Here is a 19,505-nt window from a genome sequence, read left to right on the forward strand (position 1 = left end):
AAAATTTGAATCAACGTATTTTTCCTTTAAAATGATACATTTACTAGTGATGAGCGAGAGGTGCCATATTCGATTTCGCGATATATCGCGAATATTCGAGTGAATATTCGTGTTATATTCGTCGAAATCGAATATTCGTAATTATTTCAATTTTCGCGAATAATATGCGATTATTTTAATCGCGTGTTGCGATTTTTCTAGTATATTAGTATAAGGCAATGGTATTTTACGAAATTTCGTACTATTGCTCTAACTTCGTCTTTTAGAATATTACGAATATTCTAAAAGACGAAGTTAGAGCAATATTACGAAATTTCGTAAAATACACATATATATTGTAATTTAGCTAATATACTGCTATATTATTTTTTTTAACAGTGTACATATTTTACAAAACTTAAGTTCAGAAGAGGGAAAAAAAATTAGAGAAAAAAAAATGATTATAGCACTATATTAGCTAAATTACAATATATATGTGTATTTTACGAAATTTCGTAATATTGCTCTAACTTCGTCTTTTAGAATATTAGTAATATTCTAAAAGACGAAGTTAGAGCAATAGTACGAAATTTCGTAAAATACACATGTATGGAATATAGCAGTGCGAAGCTGAAATTGCGATGCGATTAATATAACACGAAAAAAATCGCATGGTGATTTCAACGTAATTCTCTAATCCGACAGTACATTCTAGTATATGGAGCGTCCCCATGGTGATGGGGACGCTCCATGAGCACGGCAACGGGCCCTGAATGGAGCATTAAATATTTTTTTTAAAAAAACGAATATTCGATTTCGCGAATATATAGCACTATATTCTAAATATTCGCGAAATCTCGAAATCGTGATATTCGAGAAAAATATTCGCAATTCGAATATTCGCGCTCAACACTAACATTTACTCAGATTAAACGTTTGATCTGTCATCTACATTCTATTACAAATAAAATATTGACATTTGCCATCTCCACATCATTGCATTCAGTTTTTAATCACAATTTGTTTAGTGTCCCAACTTTTTGGGAATCCGGTTTGTAGAAAATTGAAATTATCTAAAATTACCAAAAAAATTGGGTATGAAATTGGATATTTTAATCGTTTTTAACCTATTATAATACATAATAGGTTAAAAACTATTAAAATATCCAATTTCATACCCAATTTTTTTGGTAATTTTAGATAATTTCAATTTTCTATATAACACAAATATAAAGATTTTATCGCACCTGTTTTCCTTTTTGTTGCTTAATAAAGATTTCTTGGCATGTTTTTCATAGGTTAGCGGTGTACATGTGTCTTTTTATGTGCTTCTCTTGTCTTGGTTATTAATAGATCCATATAGTAACATCATACCTGTGTTAGGAAATTGCCTTCTACTGTATGTAAAATGATATCCACATACTGGAAAAACCTATTCTGTGCATCAGACTATACAACAGTGTAGAGTAAAATATTATCCTCTGCTGCACAGAGTCGCACATCAGCCAGAAAGTTACTACTTTCATATAATCCTACTGCCTACTAAGTCACTTGGCTGTTTTTCCTAAGAAACTATACACTTTGTAATATGTGCTAACCTACTTTCATGTTTTAATTGCAAGGCGAGACCTGTGCCGTCCCTAATGACGACACCATGGCTGGCAAATCTGGTGACAAGACCAATGGCATTCCTCCAAAGAAAGATGGTAAATAATCTTCTTACATTATTCAATGGCATTAATGGTTCATATCTAACAATGTGCTTCTTCACCAGACTGCACAATAAAGGACATTGAGAATCCAGTTCATGTTGTAAAAGTAAAAGAGACATTTGGAGCTTGGATGATGGATTTCTCAAACCAAACCAGTGATAAAAGAATTTGGGTTGTGTCACATTTTTCAGGTACAAAAATAAATAAATCCATCCATGCTAATTGTTGGGGGAGACATGAAATGAAAACTGTAAGGTAATATTCAGCAATGTAATTATATATCTCTATTATAAATGAATGAGTTATCTGGTAGGATGTTTTCAATGAGGGGCAGAATCGTTACTCAACAACTCAACACACTGGAAATCCACCAATAACTGGTCGCAGTTTTGAACCACCTCAGTCAGTGATTGGCTGAGGGTGCATCTCCTGCCATTTCATGTATGTCGAGCCAGGACAAGGAAGGAGAGAACAGTAGGGACCCGATAAGCATCAGAATGGCAGTGGTGGATTCATATTTTTTTCACTGTTCTGCCCCTTATGTAAAATTACATCCTGCCAGATAATCCCTTTAAGACTGTGTTCACATAGCATTTGTGAACTACGCTCAGCGCTCACAGGAATGCTTAAGGTGCATAAGCTGGCAATTAAGAAAATGAAAATACTTTAATATTACTTTATTATAAATATACTCCCAAGTACCTTTCATTAGTTATAATGGCTTGTTTTGTCTACAGAGCAATCATTAGTAGAAATAAGATGGCTGCCATCCTATTAAATACACACAGAACCTGTCCTAATCACACAGCAGGACACGTTACTTCAGAACACTGATCTAAAGAGCTGCCTCATCCTCCTCTCCTACTTGTCAGGGATTATAAGGAGACGTGAAGTACAGAGAGGACAGACAGGACAGACTGTGGTAATGTGGGGCTGTGGTAATGGAGACTGCATACAAGTGTTACTGCTCATCAGACACATCCCCACCTCCTCTCTGTACTTTGTCTCCTCATGAACTCCATTCCTACAGAGATTCAGCTGAAGATCTTATTAAACTGTATTCATGATCATAATCCCTGACGAACCAAGCAGCGTGGAAGATGAGGCAGCTCTTTAGCTCAGTGTTGTGAAGTAACTTGTCCTGGTTTTGTGTGTACTAATAGCACAGCGGATGTTTTTTTTCTCCTAATAATCGCTCTCTAGACCAGGGCTGGCCAACCTGCGGCTCTCCAGCTGTTGTAAAACTACAATTCCCACCATGCCCTTCTGTAGGCTGATAGCTGTAGGCAGTCTTTGCATGCTGGGAGTTGTAGTTTTGCAACAGCTGGAGAGCGGCAGGTTGGCCATCCCTGCTCTAGACAAAGCAAGCCATTATAACTAATTGGGAATATATTTATAATAAAGTAATATTTAAGTATGCTCTTGCTCTAGAATAGATGGTAATTATGTGATCCTGGCTATTATATGCCATCATGGCTCAGAGGTTTGATAGGAACGCTCACCAATCTGTAGTATATCCAAGTGCCAAAGTGTAGTGCATAGTGACGCCCTGCCCCTCAATCCCCATAGGCAGCTCTGCAAGTGGAGGCAACCAGTACCGCTCACATTGTAGGACAGGTTGTCGGTGGCCATTTTAAATCATTCCATGAGAACCCCATTAAAGCAGTGACACACAACCACAGCCTTCTATTTGAGGTATATGGAATTATTCCCAATCTACAGTGTACAATAACTGTGATCGTAGGCGAGTACAGTGTGGACAGAGACTAACAGTGTTGTAACTTTCTCAGACTTCCAGTTGTCAGGAAAAAACAAACAATGTTAAAAACAAAAAGCATGCATGTTCAGTATGGGATAATAGGGGAAGAATAATGTTGATGATGCATTTTGTCCTACGTGTGTTAACTTATTGTATATGACTCTTATTCCTGTAGGATTAATAGTAAAGGAATATGAAAATACAACGGCTTTGCTGAATGATAATTACAAGAGCACAAAACTGCGTTGGTTCTACCATGGATGCGGGCATCTCGTGTACGACAATTCACTCTATTATCATAAGGGAGGATCAAATTATATTGTAAGGTAGGCTTCATTCACCTCAATTACAGTAATGTTTGGCATTCTATTGTTTCAGTCATTTCAAAAAGTAACAATATTCAAGATTAATATTCATCTGACAGAAAATTGACATTTACAGCTGATGGTATTTTGGAGAACACAGGGATTGTAAAGAATGACAGATTTGGTTTGTGGTCAGATATGTCATAGTGATGTGCACATGCTGTGACTTTAAAGTACTGTCAGGCAGCTAACACAAGGGCAGACATGGCATACATCAGACCAGTGGTCTTCAACATGTAGCTCTCCAGCTATTTAGACATGAATTTGGTATTTACTGGTAAGTTTCCTGTTGCTTATATAGCAGCAACATATTCTGAATTGTTGTACAGACATTATCATAACTCAAATTAGTTCCTTGTTGTACCTAATGGGGCTTGCAAGCCAATAACCCTATCTCAGCCACATGCAGGAAAGAGACATAATGTGAAACTCCTGGACACCAATGCAAACTCTGCAGGAGGGCTCCTCACTTACAGTGCCGCGTGCACTTGATAATACTGGTATAATTCTTTGGTGTAGAGGGGTAATTTTGGTCCCTCAGACACCAGGGTCCAGGTGTTATTGCACCTTCCATACCTATCTCAGAGCTACGAGCCTGCACTAGGAACAGTTTTGTAAAGTCAATTAAAGGGGTTTTCCAGGACCTCCTATATTGATAACTTATCCTCATAATAGATTATCAATATCTGACTGTAGGGTTCCAACACCTATCACACCCAAGCTTTGGCTTCTTCATAGCTATTGCAGCTCAGGCCATTCACTTGAACATAGGACATGTAACCAATGAACATGATGTCATTGGCCTAGGAAGAAGCTGCAGTGCTCACCAGAGCACTGTGGCTCCTTCAAGCAGCTGATTGGTGAGGGTATCAGGCGTTGGACCCCCACTGATCAGATATCGATGACCTACGTATCCTGAAAACAGGTCCTCAAAATATGAATCCTGGAAAACCCTTTAAACCTATTGGTATATTTGAGGAATGTTGGAGTAAACTCAGACAAACATAGGTAGAATCATAGTCTGAGCAATGATTGATAAATAATGATAGACTATTTTTGATCTTTCAGATACGACCTTGATAATGAAAACTATCAGACCCTCAGCATTGACAACGCGGCTTATCACAATCGCAACTACCTCTTCTCAAATTCCAAATCTTACTTTAAACTGGCAGCAGATGAGAAAGATCTCTGGATAATCTATTCCTCTGACACGGATAAAACTATCATGGTTGCTCACTTGGACGATAAGACCTTCTCTGTCACCCAGCACATCAACACAACTTATCCAAAGCCCAAAGCGGGCAATGCATTTATTGCGTGTGGAATCCTTTATGTTACAGACACCAAAGATTTGAGGGTGACCTTTGCATTTGACCTCTTGAAGCAGAAACAGGTTGATGCTAGCTTTGACCTTAGGTCATCAACCTCAATTCTTGCTATGCTATCCTACAACCCTAAAGATCAGCAATTATACGCCTGGGAAGATGGATACCTAATGTTATATCCTGTGCGCTATGTATCTAGCACTTAGTGGGGGCCTATCAGCAGCCATGGTACCCATAAAAGTAACTAACTGTGTTAATATTTCACACGTAAATGAACATTTATAAGCATCAAGCTTGGGATTATAATTCTGGAGGTCAAATGAACGGTTTACATATCAAATATACTTTTTAATGAACACAGTTGTTAAGAAATTCTGATACTTGTTTCTGCCTAGTCGCAGGTTGTTTGCTTTGGCACATAATAACTTTGTAGACAGAATAAAGTATACAGTCATTTTGCTGTCAGTATCAATCAATTGAGTAGAAATAAAACCCAGGCTTGTGCTATGTGGAGCATGAACAAAGTCATGTAAAGCAGTTTGTAAAGGTATTAAAGTGATGTTATCCAGTCCGCCAGAACCACTGGAGCATGCAATGTGCCAAACCTTCTAATGTACCTACAACCGCAATTCAGTCCCTGAGCAGGGGCGTACATAGAAATCATTGGGCCCCATAGCAAGAATCTGAATTGGGCCCCCTAATTCCACCCACTACCCATCCCTGGCCCATCCCACCACCTGCCCTTTTTTGTTGTTGTTTTTTTCTGTTAAGGCGCTCACCGTACAGGTTCTTTTTTTTAATAGTGCAGACATTTTCGGCCGCGGCAATAGATAATATGATTTTTTTTTATTGTTTATATATTTTTATATGTAAAATTGGGGTGATTTAAATGTTTAATATATCAGTGTTTGTTTTGTTTGTTTTTTTCACTTTTTTTTTTTAACTATGAATCTATAATTTTTTTTTACTATTAATTGATCGTGGGACCTGAGGAGTTAAATTACTAGGGGGTGGTGCACTGTCCTGAGTCCTCTGAATAATAATGAGCCTTAGGCCTCTTGCACACTGCCGTGTTTCACGGCCGTATGCGGGCCGTGGAACCGCGGCCTGGATCCCTCCTGAGAGCAGGAGCGCACGGCGTCACTGGTTGCTATGACGCCGTGCGCTCCCTGCTGCCGCCGCCGCAATACAGTAATACACTGGTATGATCTATACCAGTGTATTACTGTACTGTGCCGGCAGCAGGGAGCGCACGGCGTCATAGCAACCAGTGACGCCGTGCGCTCCTGCTCTCAGGAGGGATCCAGGCCGCGGTTCCACGGCCCGCATACGGCCGTGAAACACGGCAGTGTGCAAGAGGCCTTATAGAATAGTGTTCCCCAACCCTGCAGAAACTCTGCTTTCTGCTGCCCTCTTCCCCCCACTAACCATCCCCCCATGACACAGTACTCCAAATTAGCAATTAAACTGCAGAGTTCATTGGGGGGGGGGGGGGGGGGGGGGGGGCTGGGGCACACTGTCCTCCTAAATCCTCTATATAATAACCCTTTTAGAACAGTGCCCCCCCAAACCTGCAGGAACTCTTCTTGCTGCTGCTGCTGCCGCCCTTTTCCCACAATACCCATCCCTCACCACACCCTGTGAACTTTTTTAAACGTAGAGTCTGTCACTCACTGCTGTGAGTGTACAACTTACTTTGTCCTTGGTGGCAGATTTGCAGTGGCACGCAACAGGCAAGGGGCATGCCAGCGATGCTGGGGGCTGGTTGTAGTTGGGATGGGACTTGGGTCTCAGTGGCAGTATGAGGCAGGTAGTGGCAGCGGCAGCGCGTGACGTGAGAGCGGTAAGCACAAGCCTGCCGTCCTGCCCATCCAGCCGCCTGCACAGTTCTGCTCTGATCTGCTGCTGTCTTCTGAGCCTGCGACTCGCACACTGGCCAATCAGCAGCAGGAGCTTTGCACCGCTAAATGCTGATTGGCCAGTGCAGTGCGAGTGCCCAGAGCAGAATGAGCGGCATTGCGGTATGTCACTGGCTGGGTCGAGGGAGGGGGGAGGGGGCTGAGCAGAGGGGAAGCAGGGCCCGCCCAAGCTTTAGATAGGGATCGGGACGGAAGACTGGCAATGATTAATACAAAACTACAGACATGGGGCGGAGCCTTTCATGCACTCCGGGCCCCCCCTTGCCACGGGCCCCATAGCAGCTGCGTGCGCTGCCTATATTGGCGGTACGCCACTGTCCCTGAGTCAACATTAAGTCTGAAGTGTATGAATGTGTATGTTTATTTTCAGGTCTGTGTATGCAGTAAGACACATGTACAGTACTAATACTGGATTACTAATAAGTGGTATGCCAACATGTAATTGCAGGGTAGTATGTGCCACATTCCCCAATACAGCATCGATTTGTTTTGAGACAGGATACATATAGTGCAGAATCAGAGATTTCAGCTCTGGGACTGAAATGTAAACTATACACTTGCAATTAATGGTAACAATTTTGTAGTCCTGTAGAACCACTTCCATGTGAATCTACTTAAGGTATAACATCCTTTAGTCAAAGCTTAGGGGATGTTCTGCTCTCCTTATGGAGACCAACTGTGTATGGAGACCTAATGGCAATGCTCCATGGGAAAATAATATGCAAAGTGGTAAGAGAACCATCTCACTAGTGCCACCTATTGGAAGAGTGGTTCTCTTACCACTTTGCATATTATTTTCCCATGGAGCATTGCCACTAGGTCTCCATACACAGTTGGTCAGTCAATGTGCAACTTTTTAACTTTTAAGCCTTTAACTAGCCAAGCCAGATATCCACCTGGTTGTTAAAAAGTTTAAAACTGACTCATAGGAAACCCCTTCCAATATATGGCACTAGTAAGATGGTTTGCTTTCTCTGGGAGATACCTGTTTGCATATAATTTAGTAAAGAAAGGAGATTTTTTTTTTAAGAACAATACAATACATAGAGCTGCATGGTGAAGAAAAGTGGCAATGATCCACCTAACAGTACCAGACATAGAAGTGTTGGAGTCATGTGTTAATATGCAACATATCTACTGCTGATTGTGCATGTTGGTAGGCAAATGCCCAAACTGATTTACCACTAGTGAGTAAACTCCAAAGTTTAGAAGACTTCTCATTTAAATTGAATCTGTCACCATAACAACCAGCCCTAATGGCTGATAACTCAAAAGAAACAGATCCAGAATGCGTAATTTTTGTCATTCTACTCGCTTGCATTCCTCTGCAGTAGGCCCACAAAGCCTCTGTGAGCTGCTTGCTAGTGTAAGAGCTTCAGCACATGGACCCTCTGTGGGTGTACTGTAGGTAAATGCAAATGGCTACAAAAATAAATTGCCATAATCTAAATCTGTGTCCTTTGACACAGCCATTACAGTAGTCCCCACAGGGTTTCCGAAAGAGGACCTGTACCTCTCTTGACACGTCTGTTTTAATAACTACTTACATTACCTGTGTAATAACCATTCTTGAGCATTTATACTTATGATTTCATGTTGTACCATCCCTTTATTATTCCTTCTACAAGTTAGCAACTGCCGGAACTGCTTGCCGGATTCTAACAACGCTAGTGTGAAAGTATCCTTACAATTTATGGCCATTTCTACAGGCTCCAATCAAAGTATATTTCTGTATCTACCTCAGTGTGCTTTGTGATATTGTATTAAGCATATATTACATAACAAAATCTTTCTTATCAGAGATGACAATATTAGCAATCATACACCCTACTCCACAGAACCTAACGGACAATGGGGGGGATGTACCGAAACTGGGGCAAAGGAAAAGTGGAGTAGTAGCCTATAGCAAATAATCAGTTCAATGCTTTCATTTTCTAAAGGACTTCTGAAAAATGAGAGGTGGAACCTGATTAGTTGCACTGGCCAACTACTTTTCCTTTGATACATCGCCTCATATACTACAAAATGTAATTGAGTATTAACATTGTAAATGCAATGATTTGGAAAATGTTTATAGTAATCTAGGTAATAAGCATCTCCGTCTAATTTTATTGGCCTCAGGAAGAAAATTCCTGAAGCTAATCTCTTCTACATCATATAAAGCAATCAATGTGAAACAATGCTGTTAGCATGTCTTTGCTAGCATCTTGAGCGTGTGCCATCATATCTTACAGAATAAAGTACATACATCCAATATAATTATATGGAATAAATTCTAGCATGTAGGAGTAAAAGAGATACTGTCATGACCTGTCTTCTTGATGTTGTAGCATGTAAAGCCTTTAAAATGTAATATTTGTTATTTCCATGGTAGCCTATGGATCTGTTTTCTTTCAAATGAAATCTTTATATTACAAAATGATAAAAACATGAATATTAGCTCAGTTTGTGAAAATCCAGAACTTACTGTTAAAAGCATAGGTTACATAGTCAATATTATTAAGAGGCTCAGAAATTCTATAAATCTTCACCCTTGTGTTTGCAGCTTTATAAACACCATTTTTCCTAAATCTAGGCACGTGTCATTTCTACACTGCCCTCGTTGCTTTCCCAAGAAGGGGCCACAGGAGGTTAGGGAGGTGGTGGGGCCTGCTGGACCAGAAAATGTATCTTCTTTTACTCTAGTTTTGCGTCGGTCTAAGATATATTTCCCCATTGAAAAAACACACACACACACAGATATGTAGCATTATTGGATTGCTGCAAAACTTGGCATTCAGTTTTGTTTACAGGTGTAATGGCCTTGCCAAAAGAGGGCACCTGGCCTTGCCACAAGAGGGCATAAACATGCTTCCTATAAGAAGGCTCTCAGAGATTAATTTTAGGTAATGTTACTCTTGTTGAGAGATTGTTGACTGCTAGGCATGCTTCTACAATACACATCAATGACATTTTGCACAGTTGACAGGCTTTGAGGGGGAGTCTTCTCATAGAACTGAGAGAAACAGGATGGTCATTTTAATGAATTGCCCGCCATCTAGGCCATTCTGTCCTAGCTGTTAGAAGGTGATAAGAGCAGTGATTACATGAGGGCATGTACAAATAATGCACAGGCCCCAACAGACCACCAATAGAGTGGATTGTTTGATCCACCGACAAACACAAGTAGCTCCCACAGTTTTGTTGTCTATCTTCCAGATCCTAGGTTCTATTTGGGATTCAACAGTGGCTGGGTTCGAGTAAGGAGGCCTTATGGTGAGCGCTTCAATCTTTCCTTTGCTTTGGAGCAACACACTGTTCCAGCTGCTGGTGTGATGAACTAGGAAACCATTGCATACACTGTAGGTCACCCCTAGTAGCGATACGAGAGAGTCTAAGATCTCCGTTATATATGAAGGACATGTTCAACCACATGTGCTGCCTCTCATGGCAAAGCTTTCAACTGCCATTTTTCAAGATAATACTCGCCAACATACAGCAAGCGTTTTCCCAGAAATGCCTCCACCAGATTACAACACTTCCTTACACTGCCTGGTCTCCAAATTTATCACCAATCAAGCAATTATAGGACAGACACAACATCTGTTGAACAAATCTGCTGCAGGATACCATACAGAACATGTATGCCTCCATGCATGGCCGAATCTCATCGTGTATCTAGGCTAGAGGCAGCCCAAGAGCGTATTAGAGCCTCCATTTAGTTTTACAGATTCCCCCAATAAACATATCCTTTCACTCTAATATTGTAATCACTTATATATATAATCACATTTACAATTACATTCATACAATAACTACTCCTTGGTGTGTGTGTGTTTTTTTTTTTGTTTTTTTAAAGAGCGTACATGTGAAATGAACACATGTTATCTGAGATCACCACTGATTTCTAACATGCAAATCAACAACATTTTAAAGAAAACTATCATTGACCTGAATGGTCTTTGTAAAATACAGTATACAGTGCTATTATTCAGTGGTGGTCTGAAATCTCAGACTTGTGTCTACATGTATCTGTAGATTTTAGAACATTATTCAAATTTAAAAGGGTTGTCCAGGATTTTCATATTGATGGCCTATTCTTAGGACAGGTCATCAATATCTGATCAGTGGGTTCTGACTCCCGGGACCCCTGCTCTTCAATCAGCTGTTTGAAGAGGCCTCTTCTTACGCCAGTCACATCATGTTTAGTGTTAAGCGAAGTTCTTGAAAATTCGATTTGGCTGCTTTGCTGAATAAAAAAAATAATTTGCTTTGTGATGAATTACTTAGTCACAAAGCGCATTTCTTTGTAAGTAGTTGGTTCATTGACAGGGAAAGGAACTAGAGCTGCTCCCTGTCATTGTACTCCTCAGATGCTGCAATCATCGCTGATAGCATCATCTGACATTAATATTAAAGGGGTTATCCCATGACTAATGTAAAAAATGAAAATCAGACATCAAATAGTATATGACAATCTCTTTCTAACAAAGCTAGAACCAGCCATGTACCTCACATGGGTCCAGAGATCTTCCCATTCATTGCTCTGCTAGATTTATATTGAGCTGGCAACTCAAGGGGAGTATCTTTTCTGCTGCAGCAGGACAAAGAAATGAAAAAATTAAAAACAGCAGGTTGCGCTATACAGATACATTTTATTGAATAACTCAGTGGCTATGCCAAATTTTTATTACATGCAAATTACAAAAGTATTTAGATCCATGTGCTGGTTTGAAAACTATAGAATATTTTTTCGTGGGACAGCCCCTTTAACCCCTTAAGGACTTAGCCCTATTTCACCTTAAGGACTTGGCCATTTTTTGCAAATCTGACCAGTGTCACTTTAAGTGCTGATAACTTTAAAACGCTTTGACAGGCCATTCTTAGATTGTTTTATCATCACCTATTGTACTTCATGACACTGGTAAAATTAAGTTTAAAAAAAATCATTTTTAGTTCTAAAACAATGCAAAATTTACCAATTTTATTTTTAAATTGCAAATTTCCAAGTTTCAATTTCTCTACTTTTATAATACATAGTAATACCTCCAAAAATAGTTATTACTTTACATTCCCCATATGTCTACTTCATGTTTGGATCATTTTAGGAATGATATTTTATTTTTTGGGGATGTTAGAAGGCTTAGAAGTTTAGAAGCAAATCTTGAAATGTTTCAGAAATTTTCAAAAAACCCAATTTTTAGGGACCAGTTCAGGTCTGAAGTCACTTTGCGAGGCTTACATAAACGCTGTTTTTTTCCAGTTACAAAGCAAGGGTTAACAGCCAAACCAAACTCAATATTTATGGCCCTGATTCTGTAGTTTACAGAAACATCCCATATGTGGTCATAAACCGCTGTACAGGCACACGGCAGGGCGCAGAAGGAAAGGAATGCCATACGGTTTTTGGAAGGCAGGTTTTGCTGTACTGTTTTTTTTTACACCATGTCCCATTTGAAGCCCCCCTGATGCACCCCTAGAGTAGAAACTCCCAAAAAGTGGCCCCCTTTTAGAAACTACGGTATAGGGTGGCAGAATTGTTGGTACTAGTTTAGGGTACATATGATTTTCGGTTTTGGCACCGTTTTTAATTTTAGTTTTTTACAACATTCATCTGACAGGTTAGATCATGTGATATTTTTATTTATGTAAGTTTTACAAAATGATTTCTCTTTTGAAAAAAAAATTCATGTTTTAGTGTTTCCATAGTCTGAGAGCCATAATTTTTTCAGTTTTTGGGAGATTACCTTGGGTAGGGTATGATTTTTGCAGGATGAGATGACTGTTTTATTGGCACTATTTTGGGGTTCGTGTGACTTTTTGATCGCTTGCTATTACACTTTTTGTGATGTAAGGTGACAAAAAATGGCTTAATTTACACCATTTTTATTTTTATCTTTTTACGGTATTCATCTGAAGGGTTAGGTCATGTGATATTTTTATAGAGCAAGTTATAACAGACTCTGCAATACCTAATATGTATACATTTTTTTTTATTTATGTAAGTTTTACACAATGATTTCATTTTTGAAGCAAAAAAAATCATGTTTTAGTGTTTCCATAGTCTGAGAGCCATAATTCTTTCAGTTTTTGGGCGATTACTTTGGGTAGGGTATGATTTTTGCGGGATGAGATGATGGTTTTATTCACACTATTTTGGGGTGCATATGACTTTTTGATCGCTTGCTATTACACTTTTTGTGATGTAAGGTGACAAAAAATTGCTTATTTAGCACAGTTTTTATTTTTTATTTTTTACGGTGTTTATCTGAGGCGTTAGGTCATGTGATATTTTTATAGAGCCAGTCAATACAGACGCAGCGATACCTAATATGTACACTTTTTTTCCCCTATTTTTTACCAATTTTTTTTACTTTATTTGGGGAAAATTAGGTTTTTGTTTATTTTTACTTGAAACTTGGGGGGGGGAAACTTTTTTTACTTTATTTTTTTATTTTTTGTCCCACTTTGGCACTTCAACTTTTGAGGGTCTAATCCCTTTTACAATGCATTCCAATACTTCTGTATTGGAATGCATTGGCTGTATGAGTAATACACTGTGTATTACTCATACAGCTTCCTGCCTGTGAGATCCAGGGGGCTGGATCTCACAGCCTCTTCACCGGAAGGCACCACCCTATAGCCGCATGGGGACGCGATGGCACCGCTGCCCGCAACCGCCGGATAAGGTAAAAGCCGCAAACCGCAGGTCTGAACTGACCTGCGACATTGTGACAGGATGCCCGCTGAATGATTTCAGCGGACATCCTGTTGCGATTAACCCCCGCCACGCCGAAATCGCGATTTAAACTTAGGATGTACCGGTACGCACTATGTCCTTAAGGATTCGGGAAATAGGCTGTACCGGTACGCCCTAAATCCTTAATGGGTTAAAGTCTATACAAAAAAAATACCTACTCACATACTCACCTCATCCATTTGATTGCAAAGAGGCCGCCATCTTGATTGAAGATCCAGCGGAAAATCTCATGCGGCACATGATGACGTCATACGTCGGCTGGCGTGGTGATGTCATATACATCACCGCAGACAAGATTTTACACAGGATATTAAATCAAGATGGCGGCGGTGGGCTCTTCACGCTCAACGAAAGAGGTGAGTATGATTTTTTTTCTACCCCATTTCAGGGAAAATCGTTTTGTTATCACAAAGCACGAGGAAATTCGGCATTAATTTTCCCTGAAATTCAGATCAAAGTCCACTTTGGACATGTCGATTCGCTCAACACTAATCACATTCATCGGTCAAGTGAATGGGGCTGAGCTACAATACCAATAAATGGCACTGTGCTTTGTAATCAGGAGCAGCAAAGGAAGAGTAGAGAGTGCTGTCAGTAGAGATGAGCAAAGTTTTCAAAAATTCAATTCAGATGCTTTAACGAATTTCACCAAGAAATTCAGTTCCAAATTAATTCATCATGAAGCGTGTTAAATGAGATCTATCCAGTTAACCTGCAGGGAAAGTGTATCTCGGTTTACATCAGTGTGCATTGCACCAACATGCATAGCTAATAGTTTCTGGTGGCGAAACAGTTACTGTACGTCCAAATGACAGGCAGGTCGCATATATTGTGCAGGCCACCAACATTTCTAGCTAATCCCTTCTGTTAAACCAAAAGAAAAGCATACAGCAGCTTTCAGTAAAGCAAAAAAAAAAAATGAGCGCACATGCAGGAGTTGTGTCCAAATCACTCTTTAAGTGGGACAAAATAAAGAAAAGGAAGGCAGTGCCAATAAAGTTGTGGATAAAAAAGGTTATTTTCATCCATGATGCGGCAGTGCAAACACATGCTTTTGAATCCATTCTGTTAGCTGTAGAATGAATGTGCGTCACTATTAGGCTTAGTTCACACTTAAGTTATTTGGTCAGTTATTTTCATCATTAACTGTCAGCCAAACAAAGGTGCGGGTCAAACCCACAGAACAGGTGGAGGTCTGTTCATGATACCTAATCCGAGAGTAGTCTTGGCTCCTGAAATTAGCTTGCAAGAACTGATGAAAATACCTGACCAAATAACTGCAGCCTTGCAGGTCAAATATAAGACTACTTTGACATATGCATTTTTTCTGTTCCGTTTTGAGATCTAACATGGGATGTCAAAGCCACAGCAAAACACATCCGTTCAGCACAGATTTGATTGTATTATGTTCAAAATTAACATACCGAATCCGGCACTAAAACCATTGTAAGTCAATGGATGCAAAAAAAAACAAACAACGATTTAGCACCATTGACTTGCATGTTTTTTTTTCCTCAGTGAATACAGTGGAGAAAAAAATATTTAATAGCTTTTGTGACGAAACCAACCTCGCCACTGGGTTTTGGAGGGGCCTGTTTGCCAGCATCTTGCCTCAGGATTATGGCCCATACTAACTTTGAAGGCGAAGACAGACCGGCCGCACAGCTTAAATCTGTGGAACTGTTTTGGGCAGGAAAGCCATGTTTGCGGCCAGTCAAATGTGACTTCCATAGAATTTGGGAACCCCTGCTCGGATCTGGGTGATTTTTGGATATGTTGTTCACCCAGATCAGAGCTATCCATGGATGTATACATTATGGGGATATGTGGGGTTTTGAGGTATTTTCTGTGTTTTGGGAAAAATGTGTGGTTTCTGTCTGTGAGTGATTAAGTTAGCCCATTACGTTTGGTAATTGTATTTTGTTGATTGCGTCTCAGACAATGCCAGTGTGTTAGTTAATTGCATCTCAGACAATGCCAGTGTGTTAGTTAATTGCGTAAAGACAATGCTCATTGTATTTTGTTGATTGCGTTACAGACAGAGGGAAGGGGGTTTTGTGTACAATTGCTGGGAAGGTGTCAGTACTGTAAATGCATGTGATTGGCTGTTTTTACAAAACCCTGTGGGTGGTAACCTTGTTGGAAAATGTGTATAAATCAATGCTTGTGTGTCTAAATAAAGAGTTCCTGTTTTTACCCTTTACCAACTTGAGGCTGGTGTTTGGGAAACTGATCGAGACTGGGGGATTACTATACTATGAAGATTTGCTATACTCCCCTGGCATAACTACTAGCTCTTGTAAGAGCTGTTCCTGCTCTCTGGATGTAGGAGAGGTTCACCCACTGGAGCCTGGAGCCTTGTCGTAGGTCCAGGGTGGATAGGAAACGGTGAGACCTCAACAAAGCTTCGGCGGTTTGTGGGGTCTGCAGTGAGTACGGTGTCAAGTGGAGTGCTTGGAGTCCTCGGCAAGCACTAGGAGCATCTATCCCCTCTCATTACTCTGTAAAGGTCCGAGACCTTCAGATTTATACTTTTTACCATTTATATAATTAAAGAACATTTTAGGGTTAGTTTTGCTCTATTTGGTAATGAATCTCTCTGTCTCTAGTTTGGCTGCTTTTATTTGTCTTTTATATATTCAATTTTTTTCCTTATAGATTTTCAATGCTTCCTCGCTACTCTCCTGTTTTAGTGATTCAAATGCTTTTTATTTGTCATTTAATGCTTTCTTTACAATACTGTTTATTCACATCGTTTTTTTCTTGTTCCTTACCCTTTTTTTCCCATAAGGATTGGTCACTATTTCCCAGGTGTCCCCCAACCTGCACATTTGTTGTTCTGTCAGGTCTATTGGTTAAAACTAAGTCCAGTACGGCCGTCCCTCTAGTTGGGTCCTAAACCAGTTGGGAAAGGTAATTGTCTTTGGTTATTGCCAAGAAGCTGTTTCATTTATTAGATCTACATGTTTTCGTTTCCCAGTCTATATCTGGGTAGTTGAAGTCCCTCATAATAACAGCCTCTTGATTTGCCACCTCTTCTATCTCGTTTTGTAGTACATTAGGTCTAATTTATTGGCGGGGACTAAACCATGTAGTGGCCCAAGATTCAAGAAGTGGCCTCGTAATAGTGGGACGGGTGTCAGCAGTAAGGTTGTGTTGACGTCACTGTTTATTTTTCCCTTCTTCTGACCTGTCAGAAAAACAGCCCAAAAAAAAATAAGTATCCTGTATTTTGAGCATCCTCCTTTACAAGGTCAATATTTGTTCAGCATTTGATCAGTATTTGTAAGGCTGAGTTCACACCTCAGTATTTTGGTCAATTATTTCCATCTGTTATTGTGAGCCAAAACCAGTAGTGATGCTTACTCAGAGATCAGGTGTAGTGATTTGATTTGCACCCAATCTGTGTTTTTGACCAATACCGCATTTTGGCTCACAATAACTGATCAAAATAACTGACCAAATAACTGAAGTGTGAACTGCGCTTAAGGCAAAAAAACGAATGGGTCCAAAATGGAAATATTTGCATTTGTTTTGAGTTTTGGACCCACTCCTGCTTTTGACTTCCAACTCATAATAAAATACTGATGCAAAATACTGACTGTGTGATAGAGGCCTCATGCTCAATTTGCATGCATTTTGGCAATGTCCGTCCGAAATTGGTTTTATTCAGATGGAAAATAAGTCCTGCATACATTACTTGTATCACACAGTAAGTATTTGGTAAGTTTTTAGAGTCAGTATTTGATCAGTATCGGTAAAACAAAAACAGAAGTGGGTCCAAAACAGAGATAAAATGTGATGGAAATATTTGCATGTCTTCTGTGTTTTGGACCCAGTCCTGCTTTTGGCTTCAAAATCATGATCAAATCCTGATGCAAAATACTGACCTGTGATAGAGGCATTTGGATGCTCACATGACAGGATGTGTTGTGACGGATCAGAAGAATGGAATACTAAACAGTGATGTCAAGACGGCCAAACAGGGGCACTATTGGCCCCGTAACAGAGTGGTGAGGATGGTCACTAAAGAGCCCTTCGAACATCTTACCACTATGGATGTTATACTTTTGGGTCTGAGGTAGACCTATAGCCCCTTTTGAAAATGGGTATCACATTTGCTTTGCTTCACACAGTTTCTGTGTTGCGCTATACTAGTCAAAGAGAATATATAAAACGTATTAACAGTAGTGTTGATCGAGCACCAAAGTGCTTGTGTGCTCTGGCCGAACACATCAGTATGCTCGTGTGCTCTACCAAGTACCCGAGCACAATGGAAGTCAATGGGAGAACCCAAGGCACCCCCTGCCATCTATTGGTTAAACTATTAGTCTTGTCATAAGACTATAAAACCAATAGATGGTACTGTTCATGTGTAGATTGCGAATTTTCCTTGCAAATGTTTTTTCAGTCGAAAAACAAGGTCGATTCTGCTCATTTGCATGTCTTTCCCATATGCCCATGTTTATGCAAATTCGTTTTTACATGACAAAACCGTATAGAAAGGTTATTGAATATTATGTTAGGACAATCAGAAAACTTTTTGTCACCCTATTGATATTGATCTAGGTGCGCACGTCCACCCAAGTCATTCAACAGATCTGAAGTAACTTTGAGGCTTACTGGCTCTCAGTCAGATGAGAGCTGGTTTGGAATGTCTCATAGTGAACAAGGCTGCCATTGTAAGGTATGCTCAGCCTGTCATCCGTCTCATGGATAGATTGATGGCTTGCATATACCTGGCTTTTGACATATAGCCTTTGTGTTGTCTATTGTATGTCATAGATAATAGGAGTCCAAGACGCATCCAGCCATGCTCTTAATGCTGGTTCCAAACCATTTTAATGGGGTTTCCATAAATTTCTAACCTTTTTTGTGAACCAGACACACTCTCTTCTTCAGAGCAGGGGGTGCCTGGTTTGATGCTCAGGTCTCCTATTGACTTTTATTGCATTAAATTGTATTCGAGCACCCGCAGTATTCGGCAGAGAATTACGATGTGTCGAGCATAACGATGCTCGGGCTGAACAGCAGTTCAGCGGAGCATGCTCGCTCAACACTAATTAACAGGGATACAGAAATAATGAAATGAGTTAAGATCTCTTGGATATAATCCAACTGGTTCCACAGCTTGGATCATATCAACAATCAGCCTATTAAAGGGGGTTGTCAGAGATTACATCTCATATTCATTTATAGCTGATAAATACACGTTACCACCCATGTCTGTGGAACCGCTGTGCCAACTAACCAGTTTGGCATAGGGCTAAAGTCTAAGGGCTTTATTCTGGAGCCTCTGGAATTTTCCCTTTAACCACTTCACGGGGATGTGGACTTTGTTGCAGGATTAGCAAACAGACTGCTACCTCCTGAGATAGTCCTGTAGAAGGCAGCTAACACTCATGGGTTAAAGACACTAAGGCAAGGCACCCGAAGCACAGACTAGGCACTAATTCAGACAGGGTGAAGCAAACAAAATACATATTATACTAATGGATGGACTAGGCACAGGGTAAAGGCATACTGAATTAGGTCAGGATTCAGACATGGACATAACCAGAATGATCCAGACACAAACTTGAGAGACCAGGCAGATAAAGCTCCAACACAGAATACAGACAGAATCAAAGCAGATTCAAGTAAACATCTTGCACAACAGGGCAGGTCACAGAACTCAAGAGAAACATATATCAGACTGACACAG

At 40.0% G+C, this 19,505-nt stretch overlaps 1 protein-coding gene across 1 annotated transcript in view; it reads left to right on the forward strand.

The window, feature by feature from the left end:
* Positions 1-5,597, forward strand: part of GLDN (gliomedin) — a 67,305-nt gene extending 61,708 nt beyond the window's left edge. Inside the window, exons 7-10 of the mRNA XM_044279638.1 lie at positions 1,602-1,685; positions 1,754-1,882; positions 3,626-3,776; positions 4,884-5,597. Of these exons, the coding sequence (XP_044135573.1) occupies positions 1,602-1,685; positions 1,754-1,882; positions 3,626-3,776; positions 4,884-5,349 (830 nt within the window). The 3' untranslated portion in view covers positions 5,350-5,597. The remainder of the gene's footprint in view (positions 1-1,601; positions 1,686-1,753; positions 1,883-3,625; positions 3,777-4,883) is intronic.
* Positions 5,598-19,505: the final 13,908 nt, after the last annotated feature.

This window comes from Bufo gargarizans, chromosome 2, assembly GCF_014858855.1.
Source record: "Bufo gargarizans isolate SCDJY-AF-19 chromosome 2, ASM1485885v1, whole genome shotgun sequence".
Classification (NCBI taxonomy): Eukaryota; Metazoa; Chordata; class Amphibia; order Anura; family Bufonidae; genus Bufo; species Bufo gargarizans.